Here is a 23,130-nt window from a genome sequence, read left to right as displayed (position 1 = left end):
CATTATTATTACAACAAAAACAACACAAAGGAATAGAATATAACTAATAAGAAAAAACATGTTTTACATCATTATATATTATATAATATATAACATGATTATTTCTGAATGCATCCACTAACGGTTCAATCGAGAGCAACTGAACTGTTAACTATCATTTATTATTACTGTATGTTACTGCATTGCGTTTAATCCTCACATCGTTGCCAGTGACATGACGGCGAAAGGTCAGAGGCACAATTGAGTAAACAACATGGCGTATTACACTGCGGTCAAGCCAGCCGCCCCTCATTTTGTTCATACTAGGCATTACGGTAATAGGTCGCCAACTCGCGGCGAAAGGTATAGCAAGACAAGTCCAGATCTATGACAGACCACCAGGACTCCACGAAAAAAGGTTTGATGGAAATCTGATATTTTATTTCAAAATAAAAGTCTCTGAAAACTGCATATTTTGCTGTCATTACCCCTGAGGTAAAAAAAAATCTGTTCAAACAAATCTATGAGATATCGCAACACCGGTCCAGTTCTGAGGGACACCACACCACCCCAGTGCATCTCAAGATTCAAATTAACTTTGCTGGTTGGATTCCGTAACCGAAGAGGGTTGACGTCCGTATTATTGGTAGGCTTTTATTTTGAAGGTGGCTTTCGCCGCGAGTTGGCGACTTATTACCGTAATGCCGACTATGAACAAAATTAGGGGCGGCTGGTTTGACTGCTACTTCACGAGTGGAGTCGAAAACGAGTGGACGACAGATGAAGCACCGTGCGGCCATCCTTGGGATTTTTTTTTATTTTTTTTTTATAACCAAGCACAAGGCGTTTTATGTTTGGACTCAACCGAAGTAACACAACGGGGCTAGCAACCACAGAGCGGCGTCAAGGAGACCGTTTGACAACCAAACGGTAATGTGGACGTCAAACTCGTTAGCATTGGTGCTAGCTCACAAGAATATTAGCTCACGTAGCTTGAGCACGCTAAGCGAATAGTAGAAATGCTGCTTCCTGGATTTATGTTTTTGTAACATTTCAAAGGAAGAGATGACTCTGTAACCAGTCAGCAATCTCGAAGTGACATAACGACATCGTTTTGGTCCCACTGGATTCAAGTTGTTTGCGCTTTGACATTGTTTTCATGTCGGCTTGCAGCTAAATCGATGTTCTTTTCTGTTAAAGGCGTCATTTACACAACGAGGCTGTTTTACCTGTATCCAGTCTGGTTATTTGTTTATGTATCTATCTATAAAAATTGAAATAGAAAAATGTTTCCCTTTAGATTGTTTACCCAAATCAGGGGTATTTTTTTTTTTTTTTTTTTTTTTTTAAATGTAATACAAATTAAAATAAACATGCATATTAAAGTACAGCGAAATGATCCCATTAGGTTGTTTATGCTTACGCTGGTTATTTTATTTGTTCATAGAAGAAGAAGAAAAGAAAAAAAGAGCCTGTTAAATTGTTTATTGTTGCTCTGTCCGGTTAAAAACGGATCCCAATAGATTGCTCACACGCACCTAGGGGCGTTATTTATTTTTCGTTTTTATGCAATTTAAAATTGATCACATTAGACTTACGCAGTCTGATTGGTTTTCATAAAAAATAACTGCATCCTATGAGCAGGCAAGCTACTTGTACAATGTAGTGAGCTAAACTACAAGTTAGGCTACATCACAGGTGTCAAACTCAAGGCCCGGGGGCCCGATCCGGCCCGCCACTTGATTTTACGTGCCCTGGCGAAGGCAACTCATGTGTGCCGACTTCCGTGATTCGTGTTAAAATCTGCACCGAAATGTCAAATAGTCATATATCATAAATGATAATGTTGAGATACTGCAAGCATTTTTGTGTTCCCAAACATGAACAATAGTTGGAAAAACCCATTACCCTTGGTTTCTGATTCCAAAACTAGTTCATAAATTTCGTGTGTAAATATGATGAGACGATTAAAGATTTTTATGGTTTCACGGTCATAACGGCCCTCTGAGGGAAACCGTAACTACAATATGGCTCCCGACAAAAATTTGTTTGACACCCCTGCTCTCCATCGACTCGTGGACAAAATTGTTGGTACTCCTCTGTCAATGAAAGAAAAGAGTGGTCACAGAAATAACTTGAATCTGACAAAAGTAATAATACATTAAAAAAATAATGAAAATTAACCAATGAAAATCAGACATTGTTTTTTAATTTTGGTTCACCAGAATTATTTTTAAAAACTAACTAGTGAAACAGGCAACAAAAAGGATGGCATCTTTAAATATTTTGTTGCACAACATTTTGAGGCAATCCCTGCAATAAATTGTTTTTTTTTTAACTTTCAATGAGACTTCTGCACCTCTCAGCAGATATTTTGTCTCTGGATTTTGCTTCCAGAATACTCCAATGTTTTGCTTTGAGCCTTTTTTTTTTTTAGATTTTTTTTGCTGTGTCTTTTGGGTTAAGACCCATGATCTGCAACTGAGACCGAGCTTTCTGACACTAGGCAACACATTTCTCTCGAGAATAGTGATTTCGAACCTTTATTGCACTAGGGCACATAATTTGACATTGGAAAAATCTCAAGGCACACCACCAAACAAAGACACACACACTTCATTTCTGTAGTTTCTGCCATCTAATACAAGACCATTTGTTCGTTCTGTCTGTCACAATACGTCACTTGCATAGCTCGAGGAACATAGATGCATTATTTGACAATTCTTCTTCTTGGTATGCTTCATTTTTGTGCCTGTGAACATCTCACTTTTTTAATGCTTTATTTTCAACAGTGGTGTTCTCCTTGGTGGTCTCCACTTTGGCTCAAACAATGACGGATGGTGCTCTCTGACACTAATGTGCCTTGGCCTTAGAGTTCACCTTTAATCTCTTTGGAGGTTGTTCTGGGCTCTTTAGTTAGCATTTGTTTTATCTTTCTCTTCAGTTTGTGATCATTTTCCTCCTGTGGCCACGTCCAGGGAGGTCGGCTACAGTGGATCCAAAAGGTTTGAATAATACGAACTGCACTTTACACCGATCTGTTTGGCGTTATCGGTATATCATTTCGCACATTCAACAACGACAAGCCGTGGTTCACTGCCAAACTTAAGCAGCTTCGCCAAGCTAAGGAGGACGCATATCAAAGCGGGGACAGGGCCATGTATAATATAATCGAGCTAGAAAGTAGCTGACTAAAGAAATGAACATTGCAAAGAGGAACTATGTAGCAAAGTTGGAAAAACAGTTTAGCGCTAACAACTCTAAATCAGTCTGGCATGCATTCCAATCGCTGACAAATTAAGACATTCATTCGTCTTGGAGTCCTTCAGTTGTTTTTTGGCAAACTCCATGCGGGCTTTCATGTGTCTTGAACTGAGGAGAGGCTTCCGTCAGGCCACTCTGCCATAAAGCCCCGACTGGTGGAGGGGTGCAGTGATGGTCGACTCTCTAGAACTTTTAGTTTGGCCGGACGGCCGGCTCTAGGAAGGGTTCTGATCGTCCCAAACGTCTTTCATTTCAGGATTATGGAGGCCACTGTGCTCTTAGGAAGCTTAAGTGCAGCAGAAATGTTTTTGTAACCTTAGCCAGATCTGTGCCTTGCCACAATTCTGTCTCTGATCTCTTCAGGCAGTTCCTTTGACCTCGTGATTCTCATTTGCTCTGACATGCGTTTTGAGCTGTCAGGTCTTATATAGACAGGGGTGTGGCTTTCCTAATCAGGTCCAAGCAGTATAATCAAACGCAGCTGGACTCCAATGAAGGTGCAGAACCATCTCAAGGATGATCCGAAGAAATGGACAGCGCCCGAGTTAAATATGAGTGTCGCAGCAAAGGGTCTGAACGCTTATGGCTGTGTCATATTTCAGTTTTTCTTTTTTAATAAATCAGCAAAAATGTTGACAATTCCGTTTTTTTCCTGTCAATATGGGCTGCTGCTATGAAAAAAATGAACTTAAATGATTTTAGCAAATGGCTGCAATATAACAAAGAGTGAAAATTTGAAGGGGGTCTGAATACTTTCCGTACCCACTTTACTTTGTTGGTGTGCAATCAATACTGTAGTATTGATAAGTCAATGAACTTTCTTTTTTTGCTCAAACTTAAATAATACACATGTTCAAATATGAATGATTTTCATTTTAAACAATATAAGAACGGGCGCTCGACTTGCCCTGCCAAATGGAGGAGGGCCGTTCTGTGTTTTTATGTTATTCCAGTTGGAGATGATCTATTTGATTGTAATTGATTGTTTTTTTATTTATTGTTTTTGTGAAAGTGGCTGTTTGGAAAAGCAATTTCAGCCCTCTGTATGTTGCACATACAGCATATTGAGGACTGACTGACAATAAAATGCTACCACGCTATAGCTTGGAAATGTACTACCTCAGATGTCACGTTAATTTCAGCTTTCTTCCGACCAGGCGCTCTTCAGTCTATGGGCTCTCAGTCCAGTTCTGGGATGTCTGGTCGAAGGCGCTCTTCCAGTGGCAGCCCAGTTGATCAGTCTGAATTAGAAGAGCGAAACCAGAGCAGCAGCAGTAGCAGCAGCAGTAGCAGCGGCAGCAGTGGCAGCAGGCAGCAAAGAGAAACAGTGTCAGCATCAGAGGAGGACGTCGACTTAGCTGAAGTCCTGGCTTACCTACTGAGGAGGTGAATTTTGTCGACTCAACACAACGCACAATTACAATATGAGCAACTTTCCTTCCGTTTTTGGGTCCAGCTTTAATGTCAAACTCCTATCAGCTCAACTGTAACTGCAACCGGCCATTTTAATAATGGCATAAGACAATTCCAGTGATACCTTGCCTTATGAGTGCCCCGACTCACAAGTTTTTGAATTTACGAGCCGTCGCTTGTTTTTGATTTTTGATTTTTTTGCCTTCCGTTTGTGAGCCAAATATGGAGCCACAAGCAAGCTTCAGATACTTGCCGTTTGAGTGAAGGGAAAAAAAAACGCAATTCAAGGGATACATCCATTTTCTGAGCCGCTTATCCTCACTGTTCTAATTCATTTTAACATATGCAGAATTTTCATGCACATTTAGTAACTTCATAAACTATTTTAAAAATTGTAAGGGGCCCCGCCATGTTTATCGAACGTGACTGGATAAACCGATAGTGACGTCACGTGCTCAATCTGTGGACCACACTGCACAATGAGTAGTGATAATGCATATTGCTTCTAGCGTTGATCATGGAAGGATTAGGCCGTGTCGTTTCAAACCAACACGACCAACTAGGCCTCCCAAAAGAGATTCTCCTTCGGATGAGGGATAATATGCAGTGGCGGATGGTGTTTTCAGGCACAAAATAAATGTCGGTAGAACGAGTGACACAGGAAGCCTGCGATTGGTGTCCATGCGATGTGATTGCATGAAAATGTCAGTTTTGAAATTAAATGAATTCATTATCTTTTTCAAGTTTTGTTCAATTAATGTATAGGGTACCTCCCGTATGCGTTGTCTTTCTGTTTTGGGGGGGTAACTGCATCAGCATGCCTTGTCTGGAATGGATGGAACGGCCAACGGCAACAGATCAATCAATTTTGCCCAACAAATCCACTTCCCACTCCCAACAAAAGGCAAATAACTGACCAAAGCTACCGCATGCATATATTATAAACAGCGGTAATGGAGATCAGGGGCCTCATGTACAAAAGGCCCGTACGCACAAAAACGTGGCTTACGTTCTTTTTCACGGCAAAGTTCAGATGTATCAAGAGTGGAATGAGCGTGGAAATGTGCGGTGCCTCACGCCAACTTCGTGGCTGGCGTACCCGCCTTTCTACAGCTGTTGGTGCTTTGGCGACACTTACAGGTGATGCTGGGGAACTGTTATAAAACATCTGCACATCAGAGACACATGAACAATTCGCATTGAGGAACAATTAATGCTTGGTAACATTTGATTTCAACAATGTAAAAGAGGAAAGCACTCAGAATTCACTTGTTAACAAGAGTATTGAATGAATCACTGATGTTTGTGAGGACGCCTATTAATCAATCAAGGCGATCATTTATGCTGCCTATTGCCCTCACAATCACTTCTTCTGACTCCACCACATGCACTGAAAAAAAGTCCTTTTCAATTTACTTAATTTGAACATGTACATGATTAAAATGTGTTAAAATGATTTTTTTCCCCCTTTTTCTTTTTTACGAGAAGAAGGCACAATTGTTATTTTAATCATGTGCAACTGATGTACATGTTCAAATTAAGTCAATTCAAAGGACTCTTTCTCAGTGTGCACGGGTGAGGACACGGCCAGTCGGGCGGGCAGAAGCAGCCGGTCGCTGGAGCGTAATTGCGTCGGAGACGCCAGGAACGGTGGGCGAATCCTCCGCGTCTGAGACACTGGGGACGGTGGACCAATCCGCCCAACATGTAGCGTGTGGCTGCGACTGCGTGTCCTCTCCTGTGTATTAAAATAATCATTTGAGTCATCAAAGAGGAGTCACCGTTTTTGATATCCTCTTTAATATGCGGACATGCTTCTATTTGAATTCAAAAGATTTATTACAAATACCATACATACATTTACGCATGAACCTTGATCTCATAGGGCTGAGTGTAGGTTACTGTATGAACACATTTGTTGAGAGTTATAAAAATAAATGGTATTTACCTTGTGGGGCAATCCGAGTCAGCCATATGTGTTGCCACCGCCCCTGAGAGAGCCGTGCCACCCGTGATTGCAGCGACTCTCTCCTCAAACGGGGTGAGGCCCTCTGCGCCGCTCCCCCCCGCCTGTTTTGGCCACACTTTGACGGTGGGCAGCTGTCCTCCGCTTCACATCCACCTGCATGTCCGACCACTTCTTTTTTTAGTTCAGCATGTGTGCGCTGTTGTGACCCCACAGCATTGAAAGCCGCACACACGCCGTCTCATTCACTCCTCTTGCTTGTTTACGCCAGAAGACAGCGTGCCAAAGAGGATTTTTTATTTATTTATTTATTTTTTATTTTTTTGCACGCCACCTCATTGAGCAGTGTCTCAACTTCACATTCTGATATTTATTTCTTTTTTTTCTTCATTACCTTGCTCATTTTCTTTTTTTCTGATCATGCAGAGATTGGGATCGCAGGTGCCGGGTTCACTTAAATATGATTTGCATATTGAAACGCGAGCGTGGACAGGGAGGAGTCGGCTACTCCAACATGTGCGCTCAATTTTCCGTCGATTGGGATGTTTGGAGGAAATGTGCTTGGATTCATGCGTGCGTACGGATTCATCGTGTTCTTTGTGGTAATTGCTAAGAAAAGCCTGTTTCCTCTGCGAGAAAAAGTGTCTCCATTTTCCTTGTGTGACATGGCAGCGCCCCGGTATTTCATTTCAAACCGCAGCAGAAGAGTGAAAAAGCCCCATGCGACTCGTTACCCACAGGTTGCCAACCTTTGAGCTAGTGCATGTGTGATGTCACTTCCGCGATTGGCGGCCAAGATGGATGCGCCTTTCGATTGAAAATTTTACAGAAAAGTATCATAAATTAATATAGAGGTGTATTTGTCAGCCTTTAGGTCCCTTTCCCAGCTAAACCAATGAATTACTACCAATCAAGCCATACATGTTAATTTGGCCAGTGTTCCAGGTACTTTCAGGTACTGTCATGCCCTTTCACGTGGGCAAGCAGAGCCACAGTTGCAATTGCACTTTCAGCTGTTTATTGAAGAGGACAAACGCAGTCAAACGCATAAATACAAAATGGAAGAATAAGACACTTAAAGTGAAATTAATGGCAAACCTGACTAACTCCAGCTCCTGCTGTCACTCACTAGGCCTTATGAAGACTCTACATAATTGACATTTTAACTTTACCTATGAATGACTTGGCCCAGCTGTCTGTTTTCAAAATGTAAGTCAATGTGGCCCTTGAGAACAAGTATGGGCAAAAGATACTGACTTGGATAGTTTCTTGTCAACGTGTAGCGCAACAGGGAAAGTGGGAGCGACATGGTCAACGCTGTGCATGTCCACATTGCAACTTGAAATTGTGTGTATTTGTGCAGGGGCCAGGTCAGACTGGTCCATGGCAGCGGAGCCACCGGGCTGCAGCTGGTTCAGTCATACTCAGATTCCGATGAGGACAGCGATGGTGCGTGGGAGGGTTGGCTGGGCAACCGCTACAATCCGCCTGGTAACCTCAGAAAGAGGCGACTGTGAACTCTTCTGTATGACTGTTGACAATTCTGAGTCTTGTGTTACTTTGACAGTGGACACCCAGCCTGACACGCATGAGCTGGACCGCAGTGAGATCCGAACTCAGATCCTGCTGGCCACTGCTTCGTCTGACCAGAAAGGCAAAACAAGTTTCACACACATGGTAACAGAGGTGAGTCTTGAAGGTCAACGCTTTAAAGGCTTAACGTGAGTCGTAATGTAAGGGATAGGGCTGGGTGTGCTAAAATAAAATCACTTATTTTCTCAATAATGTGATTTTCGATAGAGCATCATAAAACGCGCCGTCAAAGCGCATGGCTCGGAAGTTGCATAGAGTGGATATCAAAAGTCTACACACCCCTGATCAAATGCCAGGTTTTTGTGATATAAAAAAAGGAGACCAAGATAAGTAATTTCCAAACTTTTCGCCACCATTAACGTGACCCATAACCTGTACAACTCAAGTAAAGACAAGAAGAAACCTTTTGACAAGGTTAAGTCAAAATAAACAGCTGCGATAATGTGGTTGGTGAAATGTGCACACCAACCTTATAATTAGGGTTGTGGTTGTGTTCAGATTTAACCAAGCACATTCAAAATAACCCCAACTAAAGAGCAAATGTTCTCGTTGGCTTTTCCTGAAACCAGAATATGGTTTGGCATTGTCTTGCCGAAATAAGCAGGGGCGTCCATGAAAAAGATGTTGCTTGGATGGCAGCATATGTTTCTCCAAAACCTCTATGTACCTTTCAGCATTAATGGTGCCTTCACAGATGTGTAAGTGACCCATGCCATTGGCACTAACACAGCCCCATACCATCACAGATGCTGACTTTTGAACTTTGCGTCCATAACAGTACGGATGTTTCGTTTCCTCTCTGTCCCGGAGGACACGACGTCCACATTTTCCAAAATAATTTGAAATGTGGACTCGTCGGACCACAGAACACTTTTCCACTTTGCATCAGTTCATCTTAGATGAGCTCGGGCCCAGAGAATCCGGCGGCGTTTCTGGGTGTTGTTGATAAATGGCTTTTGCTTTGCATAGTAGAGTTTCAAGTTTCCCTTACGGATGTAGCGCCAAACTGTATTTTCTGAAGTGTTCCTGAGCCCATGTGGTGATATCCTTTACACATTGATGTCTGAGGGATCGAAGGTCACGGGCATTCAATGTTGGTTTCCGGCCTTGCCGCTTACATGCAGTGATTTCTCCAGATTCTCGGAACCTTGGATGATATTATGGACCGTAGATGATGAAATCCCTCAATTCCTTGCAATTGTACGTTAAATAACATTGTCCTTAAACTGTTGGATTATTTTTTCATGCACTTCTTCACAAAGAGGCGAACCTCGCCCCGTCTTTGCTTGTGAATGACTGAACAATTCAGGGAAGCTCCTTTTCTACCCAATCATGGCCCCCGTCTGTTCTGTTCCCTATTAGCCTGTTCACCTGTGCGATGTTACAAACAGGTGTTTGATGAGCATTCCTCAACTTTCTCAGTCTTTTTTTGCCACCTGTCCCAGCTTTTTGGAACGTGTTGCAGCCATAAAATTCTATGTTAATGATTATTTGCTAAAAACAATCAAATTTATCAGTTTGAAAAAATCAGTTAAAACATTAGCGCTCGAAGGTGTGTGTGTGTGAGTGTGTGTGTGTGTGTGTGTCTTAGTTCACCACATAACGCACACACATACATACACAAGCACACGGGAAAGTTAGCTGTTTATAAACCATAAGCACAGTGCCACACATGATCAATATTCAGGCAGTAGTTGACTTCAGTGAACCCATTTTCAGCGTCCTTGGATTGACAGATGAAGGTCTCCTCACAGTCCAGCAGCTCGGGTGCAGGCCTTATTTGATATTTCACCCTTTATTTCACCAGGTAAAAGCTTATTGAGAGATGAAATCTCTCTTTCAAAAGCCAAGAGGCAGCAGAAATTATTCAGTATGTAACACAACACCATGTGTGGTTCTGGAGTTTTTGCTCACCGTTCTTGTAATAATTTGGACCCCACTGGGTGAGATCTTGTGTGGAGCCCCAGATCGAGGGAGATTATCAGTGGTCTTGTATGTCTTCCATTTTCTAATAATTGCTCCCACAGTTGATTTCTTCACACCAAGCTGCTTACCTATTGCATATTCAGTCTTCCCAGCCTGGTGCAGGTCTACAATTTTGCTTCTGGTGTCCTTTGACAGCTCTTTGGTCTTGGCCATAGTGGAGTTTGGAGTGTGACTGTTAGAGGTTGTGGACAGGTGTGTTTTATACCGATGAGTTCAAACCGGTGCCATTAATACAAGTATCGAGTGGAGGACAGAGGAGCCTCTGAAAGAAGCTACAGGTCTGTCAGAGCCGGAAATCTTGCTTGTTTGTAGGTGAACAAATACTTACTTTCCACCATTCCATCCATTTTCAACACCGCTTATCCTAGTTAGGGTCGCGGGACACTGGAGCCTATCCAGGCTGACCACGTGCGAAAGGTAGACTACACCCTGAACTGGTCGCCAGTCAGTCACAGGGCGCATACAACACGGATAACCATTCGCACTCACATTCACACCGTCACTGAGTGGAAACCGAACCCACGCTGCCTGCACCAAAGTCAGGCGAGTGTACCGCTACGCCATCAGTGACTCACTTTCCACCATAATTTGCTCATAAATTCTTTAAAAATCAGACAATGTGATTTTGTGGATTTGTATTTATTTATTTTCTTTCCCCTCCTCATTTTGTCTCTCATAGGTGAGGTATACCTGTGTTGAAAATTACAGGCCTTTCTCATCTTTTGAAGTGGGGGAACTTGCACAATTGGTGGCTGACTAAATACTTTTTTGCCCCTCTGTATAAATTTAAAATCTGCAATATAGCGGGACCGCGAAGCATAAACCGTCATATAGGGTTAGGATTACTGTATCTGTACTCCGTGATGATAAATTGCAGGGACTCATTGTTCCAGGGCTGGGACTCATTGTTTCCAGACATGTGTATCCTGGGACTCAAATAGTCTCAAGACCTCTTACACTATTTCAAAAATGCCTAACACTTGACAATATATGGGTGGTCAAGTATTGTTTTTTTGTTGTTGTTGTTGTTGTCTTGATTAGAGGGAGCAAGGAAGGTGTAGAGGCTCGAGTTTTTCCCATGGAGAGTGCAGTCGGATCCGCTCGCAGTAAGTGCTCGTAAAAGCAGTCAGGTCTCTCAAATACAGTGGATGTTTGGAACTTGCACACTTATAGTGGTTGAATGTTAGGCATGACTAATTTTGAGCGGCAGTGGTTCAGTAGGTAGAGCCGGTCATCCGGTGACCGAAGGGTCGCTGGTTCGAATCCCGGCTCCGACTGTCCGGATGTCGAAGTGTCCTTGAACAAGACACTGAACCCTAATTTGCTCCCAGTGGCCCTGGCAGCGCCTTGCATGGCAGCAGCCCCCCATTGGTGTGTGAATTTGTGTGTGAATGGGTGAACGTGAGGCTTTGTAAAGCGCTTTGGGGACTGATAGTGCAGATAAAGCGCTATATAAGTGCAGTCCATTTACCATTTAATTTTTGTCATGCAAGCCCCAGTGGGCCGGCTCGGATTTTGGTAGAAAAGGAATTTGTCATTCCTGTTCAAAATAGTAAAATATCAATAGCGCACCCAAAGACAGGGTCTGCGTTGAAGTGCTTTATGATGTTGGATGAGCTTGTTGTGTTGAGTTCAGAGATGTATTCCTTATGCTGTCACAATTATTCGGCCATAAAACAGTTCTGAAGGGCCACTGTACTCTTTTTATAATTTTTGTTTTTGTTTTTTTGCAATGCATTTATGAGGGGAATCATGTTGTTCTGTCATATTTCATTTGTGTTTCCATCCTAGTTTCCTGCCAAACTATGTCTCTCACACGGCTACATACCACCACAAAGCCTTCTGCGGCGTCTACAGCGAGGATGGAAACATGTTCCTGTCTGCCTGCCAGGGTAAAATACCCAAAACAAGCAAAAGTGAAGCAGAGCAATTTTTTAATTAAATAAACAGACGGTTTATACAGTCTACTGTGTATGAGGTGTGTTAACGACTGCGTGCGCCGCTCATGAAAGCTGAGAGACTGAAACTCCCTCTAATATTGCAGGCTCTACCATGTCTAATTTGCAGTATGGTTTGTTCCCGTTGAAAAATATTTTCTGCTTCAGATCAGAACATCCGCTTGTACGATACAAGCAGAGGACGCTTTCTACTACGGCAAACGGTGAAGGCTCGAGATGTTGGCTGGAGCGTTCTGGACGTCTGCTTCACGCCGGACGCGCAGCACGTGCTCTACTCCAGCTGGTCAGACTACAGTAAGTAGAGGGCGCTATTGAGTCTGGAACTTGTATCACTCCGCTCTGTGTACTTGCCATATGTCTTTCAAATAGTGGCTTGACTAGACGACAAGTCTCATAAACAAATTAACACCTCACCTCAAAGTTGGTCTTGGTATGCTACATCCTGATTTCTATAGCGACCAAATAGTATAGCAGTGGTTAAAAAAAGAACAGGGCCTCTCCTGTCTCCCGCTGGCCTGCGCGAACGCTGCTCTACAAGCAACTAGGGTATTTCAAGTCTGTGAAATGACCTGTATGAATGGGAATATTCACAGGCATCTTCAAGTCTGTGTTTGTTACCATCATGCAAGGCTCAGGCTGTTATCATGAGTAACTGGCGAGAGGAGAAGGTATTTCAATTCAGCTAGTGTTGAGTACATGCCACAAGACAAGACTTATCTATGTAGAGATAAAGTTGCAAATCTCGTAACGCAGAGTGAATTGGTACTTTGTGAGTTTTACAGTGTAAGGAGTGAGTATCAAGTCGGCTCACGCACGGTTCGAATGGCCTGGCGGGACTTTTCCCGAGTTCACGAATGTAACAATTCTCAGTTGACCTGTCGGCAGACAGCAGCTCATCGAGCTCCACACTTACACAATCATTTGTTCAAATAACTGCCATATCCCAAATAAATAAACAACCCTGTCCACTATTTGAAGAAATGAAGGGAAGGTGTTTTGACTGCGAGAGAGCAGCTGCATTACTTATTTTTAAAATCCTGATTTCAAACAACGTATTCTGTTATTTGAATGAGCGTGAAGCATTTATCTGTTTGTGTCTCCCCTGCAGTTCATCTGTGCAGTATCAATGGGGACAGTGGGGACCACACTGCATTGGACCTCAAGTTAGTGTTTCACCTCATTGTAACTTAGACCTTTTCAAAGCAGGTAATTTATCACTCTCCACCAAACGAACCTACTTTTCCCTCCATTGCCATCTGGAAGAATGATGATGTCGTATATTGTCATCTTTTTCTCACGATTTGTTGTTTCGCCATTTGTGTCTTTGCTAATTGCAGAAGTGACTGTGGCCCCTTAGGCCGTCACGCCACCATATGCCTCATATACTGTTTAAAAATAGCATCCTTAAAGATGTGACACAGCAAGCATTTTGTGTGTCGTACAGTCGAGTGTTGTTGCAGTTGGCGTTAGTTAACCTGCTTGCATGTGTGTTTTGTGTTTTTGTTTTGTAGTCCAGATGAGAGGAGGTTCTGTGTGTTCTCACTGGCTGCGTCCACAGATGGCAAAGAGATCCTGGGAGGGTGAATGCAGTTTGTTTTTCTGGGAAATAACAGTTTCCTCATGAAGTTTGAATTGGATCATCTCATTATCTTCTGTCTGTTTGTTCCATCGAGAAGCTCGTAGCACTCTCTCCTTAATAGAATGCCGGCTTTTTGAGTACAAGGAGCTTCTTAATAGACTGACGCATGACACTAGTTTGTTCAGTCTCTTCTTCTCCTCTCCATTCAGAGCAAATGACGGCTGTCTTTATGTCTTTGACCTCGAGCAGAATAAAAGAACACTGAAGGTGAGTTTTTCTGGGTTACATCCACACTGTGTCTGTGTCAGGGTGAGCTAAGACATGAGCAAAACCCAAACCATGCCCCTCTCATATTAAGGGCCAGGTTTACTCGTGGTTTGCACGTGCAAAAACGGTGAAGCTGAAACAATAACTGGGCGCAACCAGGATTGCATCTGCCAAATGCGCTAAATTGCAGCACAGTTAAAAATGAAATAATTGGCGCGATAGATTTATTTTCTGTTCCTCAGTAATATGTTTATTTGCATTTTCCATTGATTCCTCCAATTCCATCACTTCAAACTTCATTCTGCGCTTGCGGTGCTCTTCCTAATTTTACGTGGCGAAAACCATCAGAGCGACCTCAAGCACATAACCCTCTTTAAAATATGCCGTATGAGCTGGAAGGATGTTTCCAGTGCAAAACCATTACCCTATACAAATGGGTAATGGTATATATATATATATATATACATAAATATAGATATAGATAGAGGAATATGGTTGGAATATGTAACCTATGTCACATACAAGCAAATATCCTTCCAGCTGAAATGGTGTCTCTTCTCTCTCTTCTATGACAGATTGATGCCCACCAGGATGACGTGAACGCGGTGGCGTTTGCCGACAACTCGTCCCAGCTGCTGTTCTCCGGCAGTGACGATGCACTGTGCAAAGTGTGGGACAGGAGGACGCTGCGGGAGGATATGCCGCAGCCAGTCGGACAGCTGGCGGGCCACCGGGACGGCATCACCTTCATCCACAGCAAGGTGCGGGCGGGGGTGGAGCTGGGTCGAGGCGGTGTGGAGGCAGTGGGTGTTATACCAATCTGTCTGTGCCAACATTGCCTCACACTCACCGCAGGAAGAGTTTGACTGAGTGCGCAGTGTACCACAGTATAATGAATAGCCTTACCTGGAGGTCAACACCATCTGCACCCTCAAGCTGTATTACATTTCCTGGCCATAAAATTAGGCACAATATAATAAAATCCAATGCAAGAGCTGTGTAGAAAATGAAGTTTTGCCAATATAATAATGCTCAGTTTTGATTGACATGATCAGTCTGATAGCACGTTGGACTAGTTATTAATCAGTACATCTGCCTCACTGTTCTGAGGTTCAGGGTTCGAATCTCGTCTCCAGCGTTCCGGTGTGGAGTAGAGTGCTCTCGCCATGCTTGCATGGGTTTTCTGTGGGTACTCTGAAAGTTAACATTCCAAAAAACATGCATGATTGAAGAAATTCCGGGGTGGGTCACATACCACCGCTCCGTTCTTTAATCGGGCTAACCAAGTGTTTACATTATCAAGAATCCTGTAATATTTGTTGCAAAATATTTTTTTCCCTAAAATTGTTTAAGAAGGTATTTTTTTCATATCACATTTAAATATAAAATATTTAAAATTATGAAATGAAAAGGTAATTGTACAATTCCAACTGTCTTTATCAGTGACATTGTTAAATTCCTTTTATTCAACGATTGGTGAATTAACTATAATGAAATAAATTCATCCATCACTACGACGTTTGTGTGTGAATATTGTTATTTTTTTTGTTTTTTTTTTTAAGTTAAATCCCTCCTGTGATGCTAATGTTAGCTATCCCGTCAAAGGGTATTTCCATTGACTGTCAGCATAAGCTGGCAATGTCTAAAACCATGTGTGTGAATACAATGTGTGCAATTATTTTAGTTTTGCATGTAGTTTTACTAAACTAAATTTGCATTTAGTTTTTTTTTTACTATTTCTTGAGAAGAAATAGCTTAATAAATAGCTTAAAGCACGCTCAGGGAGGGCGGAAGAACATGCGTCACATATTGCTGCAAGCAACACAGGGTGCGTTCCGGATGAGTTTACAACACAGGAACTTGCATACACAACCCGCGCTGCGGCGCATTAATCAATTTTCTTTGGTTATTACATTTTTATGATTTATAAAAACCCAAAATCTAAATCATGACTACATTTTGAGTACTCACCCAGCCCTACCAAAACGTGTGCATTATTCAGAGGCCAATTTGTACACCATATCCTGATTTACCATCACCTGTCATACCCTATATTGTCACCGTTCGTATCGTGGCAGGGCGATGCGCGCTATCTGATCAGCAACTCGAAGGACCAGTCTATCAAGCTCTGGGACGTGAGGAAGTTCTCGCCCAAAGAGGGGTTGGCAGCCTCACGCCTGGCCGTCACCCAGCAGAACTGGGATTACCGCTGGCAACGGGTTCCCCAAAGAGGTATGTGGTCTGAATTACAAGGTACCGATGAAGAGCAAAGGCAAAGTTGAAGCTCGTAAGACATAAACGATCCATTCTATGACATGAGTTGACTTCCAAGTTTGGATATCTTAATCGCTGTTTCCCAAACTTTATTGAACCAAAGCAGTATTTTACATCAGAAAAATGAGTCAATTTTGATTATTTCCAACGGCACCCCTGATGATCTCAAACGGTACACTCGTCTGTCATGGCACCCTTGTTGGGAGTCACTGATCTAAACAAATTCTCCCATAGAATAAAGTAATTCATTCCTGTCGCCATAAAAATACCTTTAATAATGGTACAGACACTTACACACTAAAGTAACTCCTTAAACTGTCATACAAATATAAAGTGAAGTTAACCAAAGCATAATAAAATCAAAATAAAAGAAAATGAAAGTTACGTCTCTAACAAGGGTTCTCGTTACAGAAGAAGGCAGTGTTGAAGGTATTCAATAGTCCCTTCGCGCATGCGCAGCTCGAGTATGCATACCAAAAATGTCGTTTGTTCCAGTGTCACTCGGGGTTCAGCTCCTACAGAATCTTCTCGCCTGTACACAAGGATTCTCAGTGACAGAGAACTCTGGCAGTCATTTGGGACTCACAGAACCGTAGTTGCATATGTAACTTTCGTCCTATTTCATCCCTGCTGACCGCCAGAGGGCGGTGCTGAAAGCACTAAATGTCTTTTACCAGCTAAGTCACGAGGAATCCCAGACATAAATCTAACTGAGAAGCCTCTGGAGACCCAAAAGCTCACTGAGAAGTTAGCTTTTGGACGGACACCCTGCGGAGGAAACTCATTTCGGCCGCTCGTATCCGGGATCTTGTTCTTTCGGTCACGACCCACAGCTCGTGACCATAGGTGAGGGTAGGAACGTAGATCGACCGATAAATCGAGAGCTTCGCCTTTCGGCTTAGTTCCTTCTTTACCACAACTGATCGATACAAAGTCCGCCTCACTGCAGACGCCGCACCGATCCGCCTGTCGATCTCCCCTTCCGTTCTTCCCTCACTCGTGAACAAGACCCCAAGATACTTTAACTCCTCCACTTGGGACAGGATCTCATCGCCGACCCGGAGAGGGCACGCCACCCTTTTCCGACTGAGGACCACGGTCTCAGATTTGGAGCTGCCGATTCTCATCCCGGCCGCTTCACACTCGCCTGCAAACCGCTCCAGTGAGAGTTGGAGATGACGGCTTGATGAAGCGAACAGAACCACATCATCTGCAAAAAGCAGAGATGCAATACTGAGGCCACCAAACCGGACCCCTTCTACGCCTTGGCTGCGCCTAGAAATTCTGTCCATAAAAGTAGAGCTGGTCCACTGTTCCACAACCAGGATGAAAACCACACTGCTCCTCCCGAATCTGAGATTTGACTTCCCGACGGAACCTCCTCTCTAGCACCCCTGAATAGACCTTACCAGGGAGGAGTGTGATCCCCCTGTAATTGGAACACACCCTCCGGTCCCCCTTCTTAAAAAGGGGGACCAACACCCCAGTCTGCCAATCCAGAGGCACTGTCCCCGATGTCCACTCGATGTTGCAGAGGCGTGTCAACCAGGACAGCCCCACAAGATCCAGAGCCTTTAGGAACTCCGGGCGAATCTCATCCACCCCCGGGGCCTTGCCACCGAGAAGCTTTTTAACCACCTCGGTGACCTCAACCCCAGAGATAGGAGAGCCCGCCTCAGAGAACCCAGACTCTGCCTTCCTCATGGGAAGGCGTGTCGGTGGACTTGAGGAGGTCTTCGAAGTATTCTCCCCACCGACTCACAACGTCCCGAGTCGAGGTCGGCTGCGCCCCATCCCCGCTATACACAGTGTTGATGGTGCACTGCTTCCCCCTCCTGAGATGGCGGACGGTGGACCAGAATTTCCTCGAAGCTGTCCGGAAGTCTTTTTCCATGGCCTTACCGAGCTCCTCCCATGCCCGAGTTTTTGCTTCAGCGACCACCGAGGCTGCATTCCGCTCGGCCAGCCGGCACCCATCGGCTGCCTCGGGAGTCCCGCAGGCCAAAAAGGCCCGATAGGACTCGACTTGACGGCATTCCTCACCGTTGATAAATATTAAATAACATTACACACAAATCTTAAATGTTACATACATGGATGCAAATATTAAATTACCAATAACGAAGATTTTATTCACTCAATTTTGAACAATAACAGACACTTAAGCTGCAAATCATCCTTAAATTATTCTCTGCTCTCTGATTACTTTCACACGTCCTCAAGCAGAACAATACTTTTTCTTCCACACATTGTTATGTCGCAGCCTTGAGGCGACACAAGCTGGTCGGCGACACCTCGGTGATGACGTACCGTGGCCATGGCGTCCTGCACACGCTCATCCGCTGTCGTTTCTCGCCCGAGTTCAGCACGGGACAGAGGTTCATCTACTCCGGGTGCTCTACCGGCAAGATTGTCAGTGAGTGGAGCCTCCGTTTTGAGCAGCGGTCCTTGCTATTGAGTGTTTCATCACTTTTTTGTGTGTGTGTCTTTGTACAGTCTACGATGTGTTGACAGGCGCCGTGGTTTCTAAACTGTTGGGTCACGGTGCCTGCGTGAGGGACGTCACTTGGCACCCGTACGAAGACAACATCATCAGTAGCTCTGTGAGTGCCATGACAAACATTTTCTTCTGCAAAAGTCCGATGGATAACCATTTCCACAATACAGTGGAACCTTGACTTACGAATGTTGCCTGTGCACTGTCAGCTGTTGATTGAACAGGACAAACAATCAAACAGACAAATACAAAATGAAAACACTCAGAAGGAGCATGGAACGCACACCAACGCTGACCTATGTCACTCACTAGGGCATGCTGCTTAAAGGCACATATCAACACACGAATATACTACTGTGTGTGTGTGCGTGCATGCTTGTGTGTGCTTGCATGGATGCATGCGGTAAGACCATTTCTTTATATATATTTTTTTTTACATTATTTTTTTTCTTTATTAAAAACAAAAAAAAAAATGGTGGAGCTTTTTTGGGGGCTGCAACTGATTAATTGCATTTCAATTCATTTCAGTGGGGAAAAGGTATTTGACATGCGCAGAGGTTAGCACAGTACAGAATACTGTATTCAAGTAAGAGTGCTGTTACTTGAGAATAATATGACTCAAGTAAAAGTAAAATGTGGGAATGTCCTGATCTTATTTCTCTGCACCGAAGTCCGAGTCTTGGATTTTAAGGCCCTGCCGATATCGAGTCCCGATCCGATACCTTGACGAAGCATGAAAAAAGAGCGCGCGCCGAAATTAATATACAGCGGAACCTCGATAAAACGGACCCCAATATAACAGATATCGGACAAAACGGACCATCAGGACTGACGATGTGTCCAAAAATAGTTTCCATCTGTCACTTAAAATGCAGTTGACAAAGTCTCTTAGTTCCAGACTTGGCCACTGTTGTTTACTGGCACTGTGATGCAATGCAGGCAGAGAATGGGGTTGACATATTTCCGGGTCACAGATATACAATATGACAAGATCCATTTCCAAAAGACATGTTTTCCGTGCCTACGTGGCGGCCATGTTGAATGTGGGGCATTGACGGCATGTCTTTGAGGAATACAAAACACAAGTCTTTGGTGTCTGAAACATGCTATTTTTGTTTTTTTTGTCGCGCCGTTTGCCTTTGGCAACGGATTTGGAAAAAGGGAGCACACTAATTCCTCACAGCTTTCCTGCCAGAAGATACACCAAGTACAAAGTCGACCACCATCTGTCCCTCCAAGTTCCTTTCCTGGATGCCGTACTTACCCATCACGTCTTCATCACCCCTGTTTCCTTCATCAACATGTCCATTACAATCTGCACCAATCACGACTCTCTCTCTGTCTGGGATGCTCAGAACTACTTCGTCTAGCGCCTTCCAGAATTTCTCTTTCACCTCTCGGTCACATCCGACCTGTGGGGCATACATAACACCCACAGTTTCAAGTTTCAGCCTCATCTTTCGATCCAATACTCGTTTCACCTCCAAGACATTCTTAGCTAGCGCTTCCTTTAAAATACCCCGACTCCATTTCTCTTCCCATCTACACCATGGTAAAACAATAGAACCCCTGCCCCTAAACTTCTAGCCTTACTGCCTTTCCACCTGGTCTCCTGGACACACAATATATCAACCTTCCTCCTAATCATCCTAACCCTAACCCTCATAGTTCCGACATTCAAAGTCCCCACATTCGATTCTAGGCTCTGTGCTTTCCTCTTGTCTTTCTGCCCAAGAACCTGCTTTCCACCTCTCCTTCGTCTTCGCACCACAGTAGCTGAATTTCCACCGGCACCCTGCGGGGGTGGACGTCGTTAGCCCGGGCCACGACCGATCCGGTATGGAATTCTTTAGATGAACCCTCATATTTGTTTGGCAACGTTTTAAGCCGAATGCCTTTCCTGACGCAACCCTCTGCATTGCAGTTTGTACTGGCTTGTGCCCCCCATAGGGCTGCATTTTTATTTATTTATTTTATTTCATTTTTATTTTATCCATCATTTATTCTTATTTAAATATTCATTTTGCACTGAAAACTGTTACAAACTGTGACAGTAGTGCAATAAAAATAAAGATTTTTCCCTAACCTGAGGAATAATCATGATTAATAATCGTCATTACAATATTGGTCAAAAGCATCGTGCAGCGTTAATCACACCCTACCCTTCTCACTGATATTGCCCACGTGAGCATTGAAATCCCCCAGCAGAACGAGGGAGTCCTCCGCCGCAGCCTCTCCAAGGACTCCATCGAGGGTGGGTACTCTGAGCTGGTGTTTGGTGCATTGGCACATCCAACAGTCAGGACCCGTCCCCCCACCCAAAGTGGAGGGAGGCTACCCTCTCGTCCCCCGGGGTCAACCCCAACGTACAGGCGCCAAGCCGGGGGGGAACTCCAGAGTGGCAGATAGTCCAACCCCTCTCAAGAGGACTTGTACTCGAGCCCAAACTGTGTGTGGAGGCGAGCTGTTGGGAACTTCTTGACCTCGCACACCAGCCTCAGGCTTCTTCCCTGCCAGAGAGGTAACATCCATGTCCCTCGAGCCAGCTTATGTAGCCCAGTTCACTGTGCATCTGGACCCCCGGTCCTCACCTCCAGGCCTGACTTCGGGGGTGTGGCAGGGCAGTCACCCGCATTTGGGCAAAGGAGAATGTCCTCCAAAAATTGTCCTCATCATAGGAGGTTCAGAGCCATGCTTTGTCTGCATAAAGGCCCAGGCAGCGCTGCTCCTGGGATCACACAAACCCCATAATAAGGTGACGGCTCAGGGACTAGATTATCCAATCACGGAAAAAATACACTTCATTTGTGTTTCTTTGGAGACCACGATGAAACCCATTGTCTTGTCTGTACGTGTGTGTGCGTGTGTTTTTCCAGATTACAAATCATTTTTTGAAACGCCAGAAGCTTGTTTTTAGGCTGCCAAAAGAACACATGCACCACAACTTCTTGTATTTAAAGTATAGTTATATTCAAATGTATTCTTGTTTTTATTTTTTCTTCTTCTATAATTTACACCACTGTGTGCAGCTGTGGTTGTTTTAAGGTTGAGTTGAGTTGTAGCCAAGAACATCAAACAATTCTCGTTAAATAAGTGAGGCCATTCTTTGCAAATGTCTTGCTTCTACAAATCGGATGCTGTCATCATCCATGGTTCACGTTTCTCCATGTCGCCCCTGTTCCTGATTCCCCCCTCAATCTCAGTCATCAGTTGCAGAGGTTGAAATTTGACAAGCTAACTCATAGAAAGTACAGTGTCTGTTTTCAAAATTTAGGGAGTAAAATTCAAAAGTCGTTCAAAAAATAAATACTCAAGTTCAGTACAGACACCTGAAAAATTTATGAGAGTACCATAACGACTTAGTCACTTTCCCAGCACTGTGAGAAGCCAGTAAGAAGTTACCATTCTCATTATGTGTTCGCAGTGGGACTGCGGCGTGCGAATGTGGGAGCACAGACAAACTCACCCTCTGGAAGAAGAGCGAGAGAGCAGAGAAGAGGGAGAGGTTGCATGAGACGAGGACGCCGCAAACGCTGCATTGCAGAAGGAGCCCGCGCCCAGAGGGAAGTTCACTTGCAAAAGACTTGGCTTTCAATTCAGCGTTGGCTCTTATGATAAGAATTTTAGACTGAGATGCTTGGGTGCCAGCAAGAGACAGGACACACCTACGCTTGCTTAAGTCACAAGCCCGACATTATTCTTTTGGCCTGTGGCTCTGGTGCAAAGCGAAACCATATTTGAACACGGAGCGGAGAAAGTGACAGGCAATTCAGTCAGAATTGTCAAGTATCGATGCTCAAGTGTGTTGAAAAGATGTCCGCTCTTGTCTGTTTTCAGGGGCCCAACGACGCAAAAAAACAGGAAAAAAAGTAAATCCCTCAATGGAAGATTCAAAGCTGTCATGCACCTTCTGTGGGTGCACACGTTGCATTAGACGCACGCTTAAATTGTCTCTCAATGCTGAGATGACTCCAAAAACATCATGTAAGGATCTTCTGGACCCCAGTCAGCACCCAGCTCTAGAAATGTGAAGGATTAAAAAGAGACAAAAAATACTTTGTTCAACAGGAATCCGATGTGTTGGAATGATTCTGTCCAATTAGAAACCTACTGAAATGTAGAAACCTACAAACGGATCTGTTCTTGCAGTTTCCTGGAACATTTCACTCAACACAGTTTGATAGTAACATTAAAACCTTTGTCTCTTTTTTCTGTTCATAATCACTTAACATGCAGGTTAGGTTCTTTTAAGTAAATTGATCAAATATTTAACCAGACTGAAGAAGCCCAACTGGCTTCTTCAGAAGTTGGAACACCATTAAAAACACGTGATATGTTAGTTTCAATAACATCA

The 23,130-nt window shown here is 43.8% G+C and overlaps 1 protein-coding gene across 2 annotated transcripts in view; it reads left to right on the top strand.

Annotated features, from left to right (window-relative positions):
- Positions 1-23,130, top strand: part of dcaf11 (ddb1 and cul4 associated factor 11) — a 25,933-nt gene extending 2,803 nt beyond the window's left edge. Inside the window, exons 3-17 of one of the 2 annotated variants that reach the window (XM_061665895.1) lie at positions 2,924-2,984; positions 4,401-4,629; positions 7,986-8,071; positions 8,190-8,308; positions 11,243-11,307; positions 11,993-12,093; positions 12,307-12,453; positions 13,268-13,322; positions 13,671-13,739; positions 13,948-14,005; positions 14,581-14,766; positions 16,084-16,237; positions 18,543-18,695; positions 18,776-18,882; positions 22,201-23,130. In XM_061665895.1, coding sequence (XP_061521879.1) covers positions 2,924-2,984; positions 4,401-4,629; positions 7,986-8,071; positions 8,190-8,308; positions 11,243-11,307; positions 11,993-12,093; positions 12,307-12,453; positions 13,268-13,322; positions 13,671-13,739; positions 13,948-14,005; positions 14,581-14,766; positions 16,084-16,237; positions 18,543-18,695; positions 18,776-18,882; positions 22,201-22,290 — 1,680 coding nt within the window. In that variant the 3' untranslated portion in view covers positions 22,291-23,130. Of the gene's footprint in view, positions 1-2,923; positions 2,985-4,400; positions 4,630-7,985; positions 8,114-8,189; positions 8,309-11,242; positions 11,308-11,992; positions 12,094-12,306; positions 12,454-13,267; positions 13,323-13,670; positions 13,740-13,947; positions 14,006-14,580; positions 14,767-16,083; positions 16,238-18,542; positions 18,696-18,775; positions 18,883-22,200 lie in introns of both variants that reach the window. The other variant, XM_061665894.1, reaches the window with a different exon arrangement.

Source organism: Phycodurus eques, chromosome 21 (assembly GCF_024500275.1).
Source record: "Phycodurus eques isolate BA_2022a chromosome 21, UOR_Pequ_1.1, whole genome shotgun sequence".
Classification (NCBI taxonomy): Eukaryota; Metazoa; Chordata; class Actinopteri; order Syngnathiformes; family Syngnathidae; genus Phycodurus; species Phycodurus eques.
Note: the sequence above shows the minus strand (reverse complement) of the source record. Positions and strands in the feature narration are given on the sequence as shown.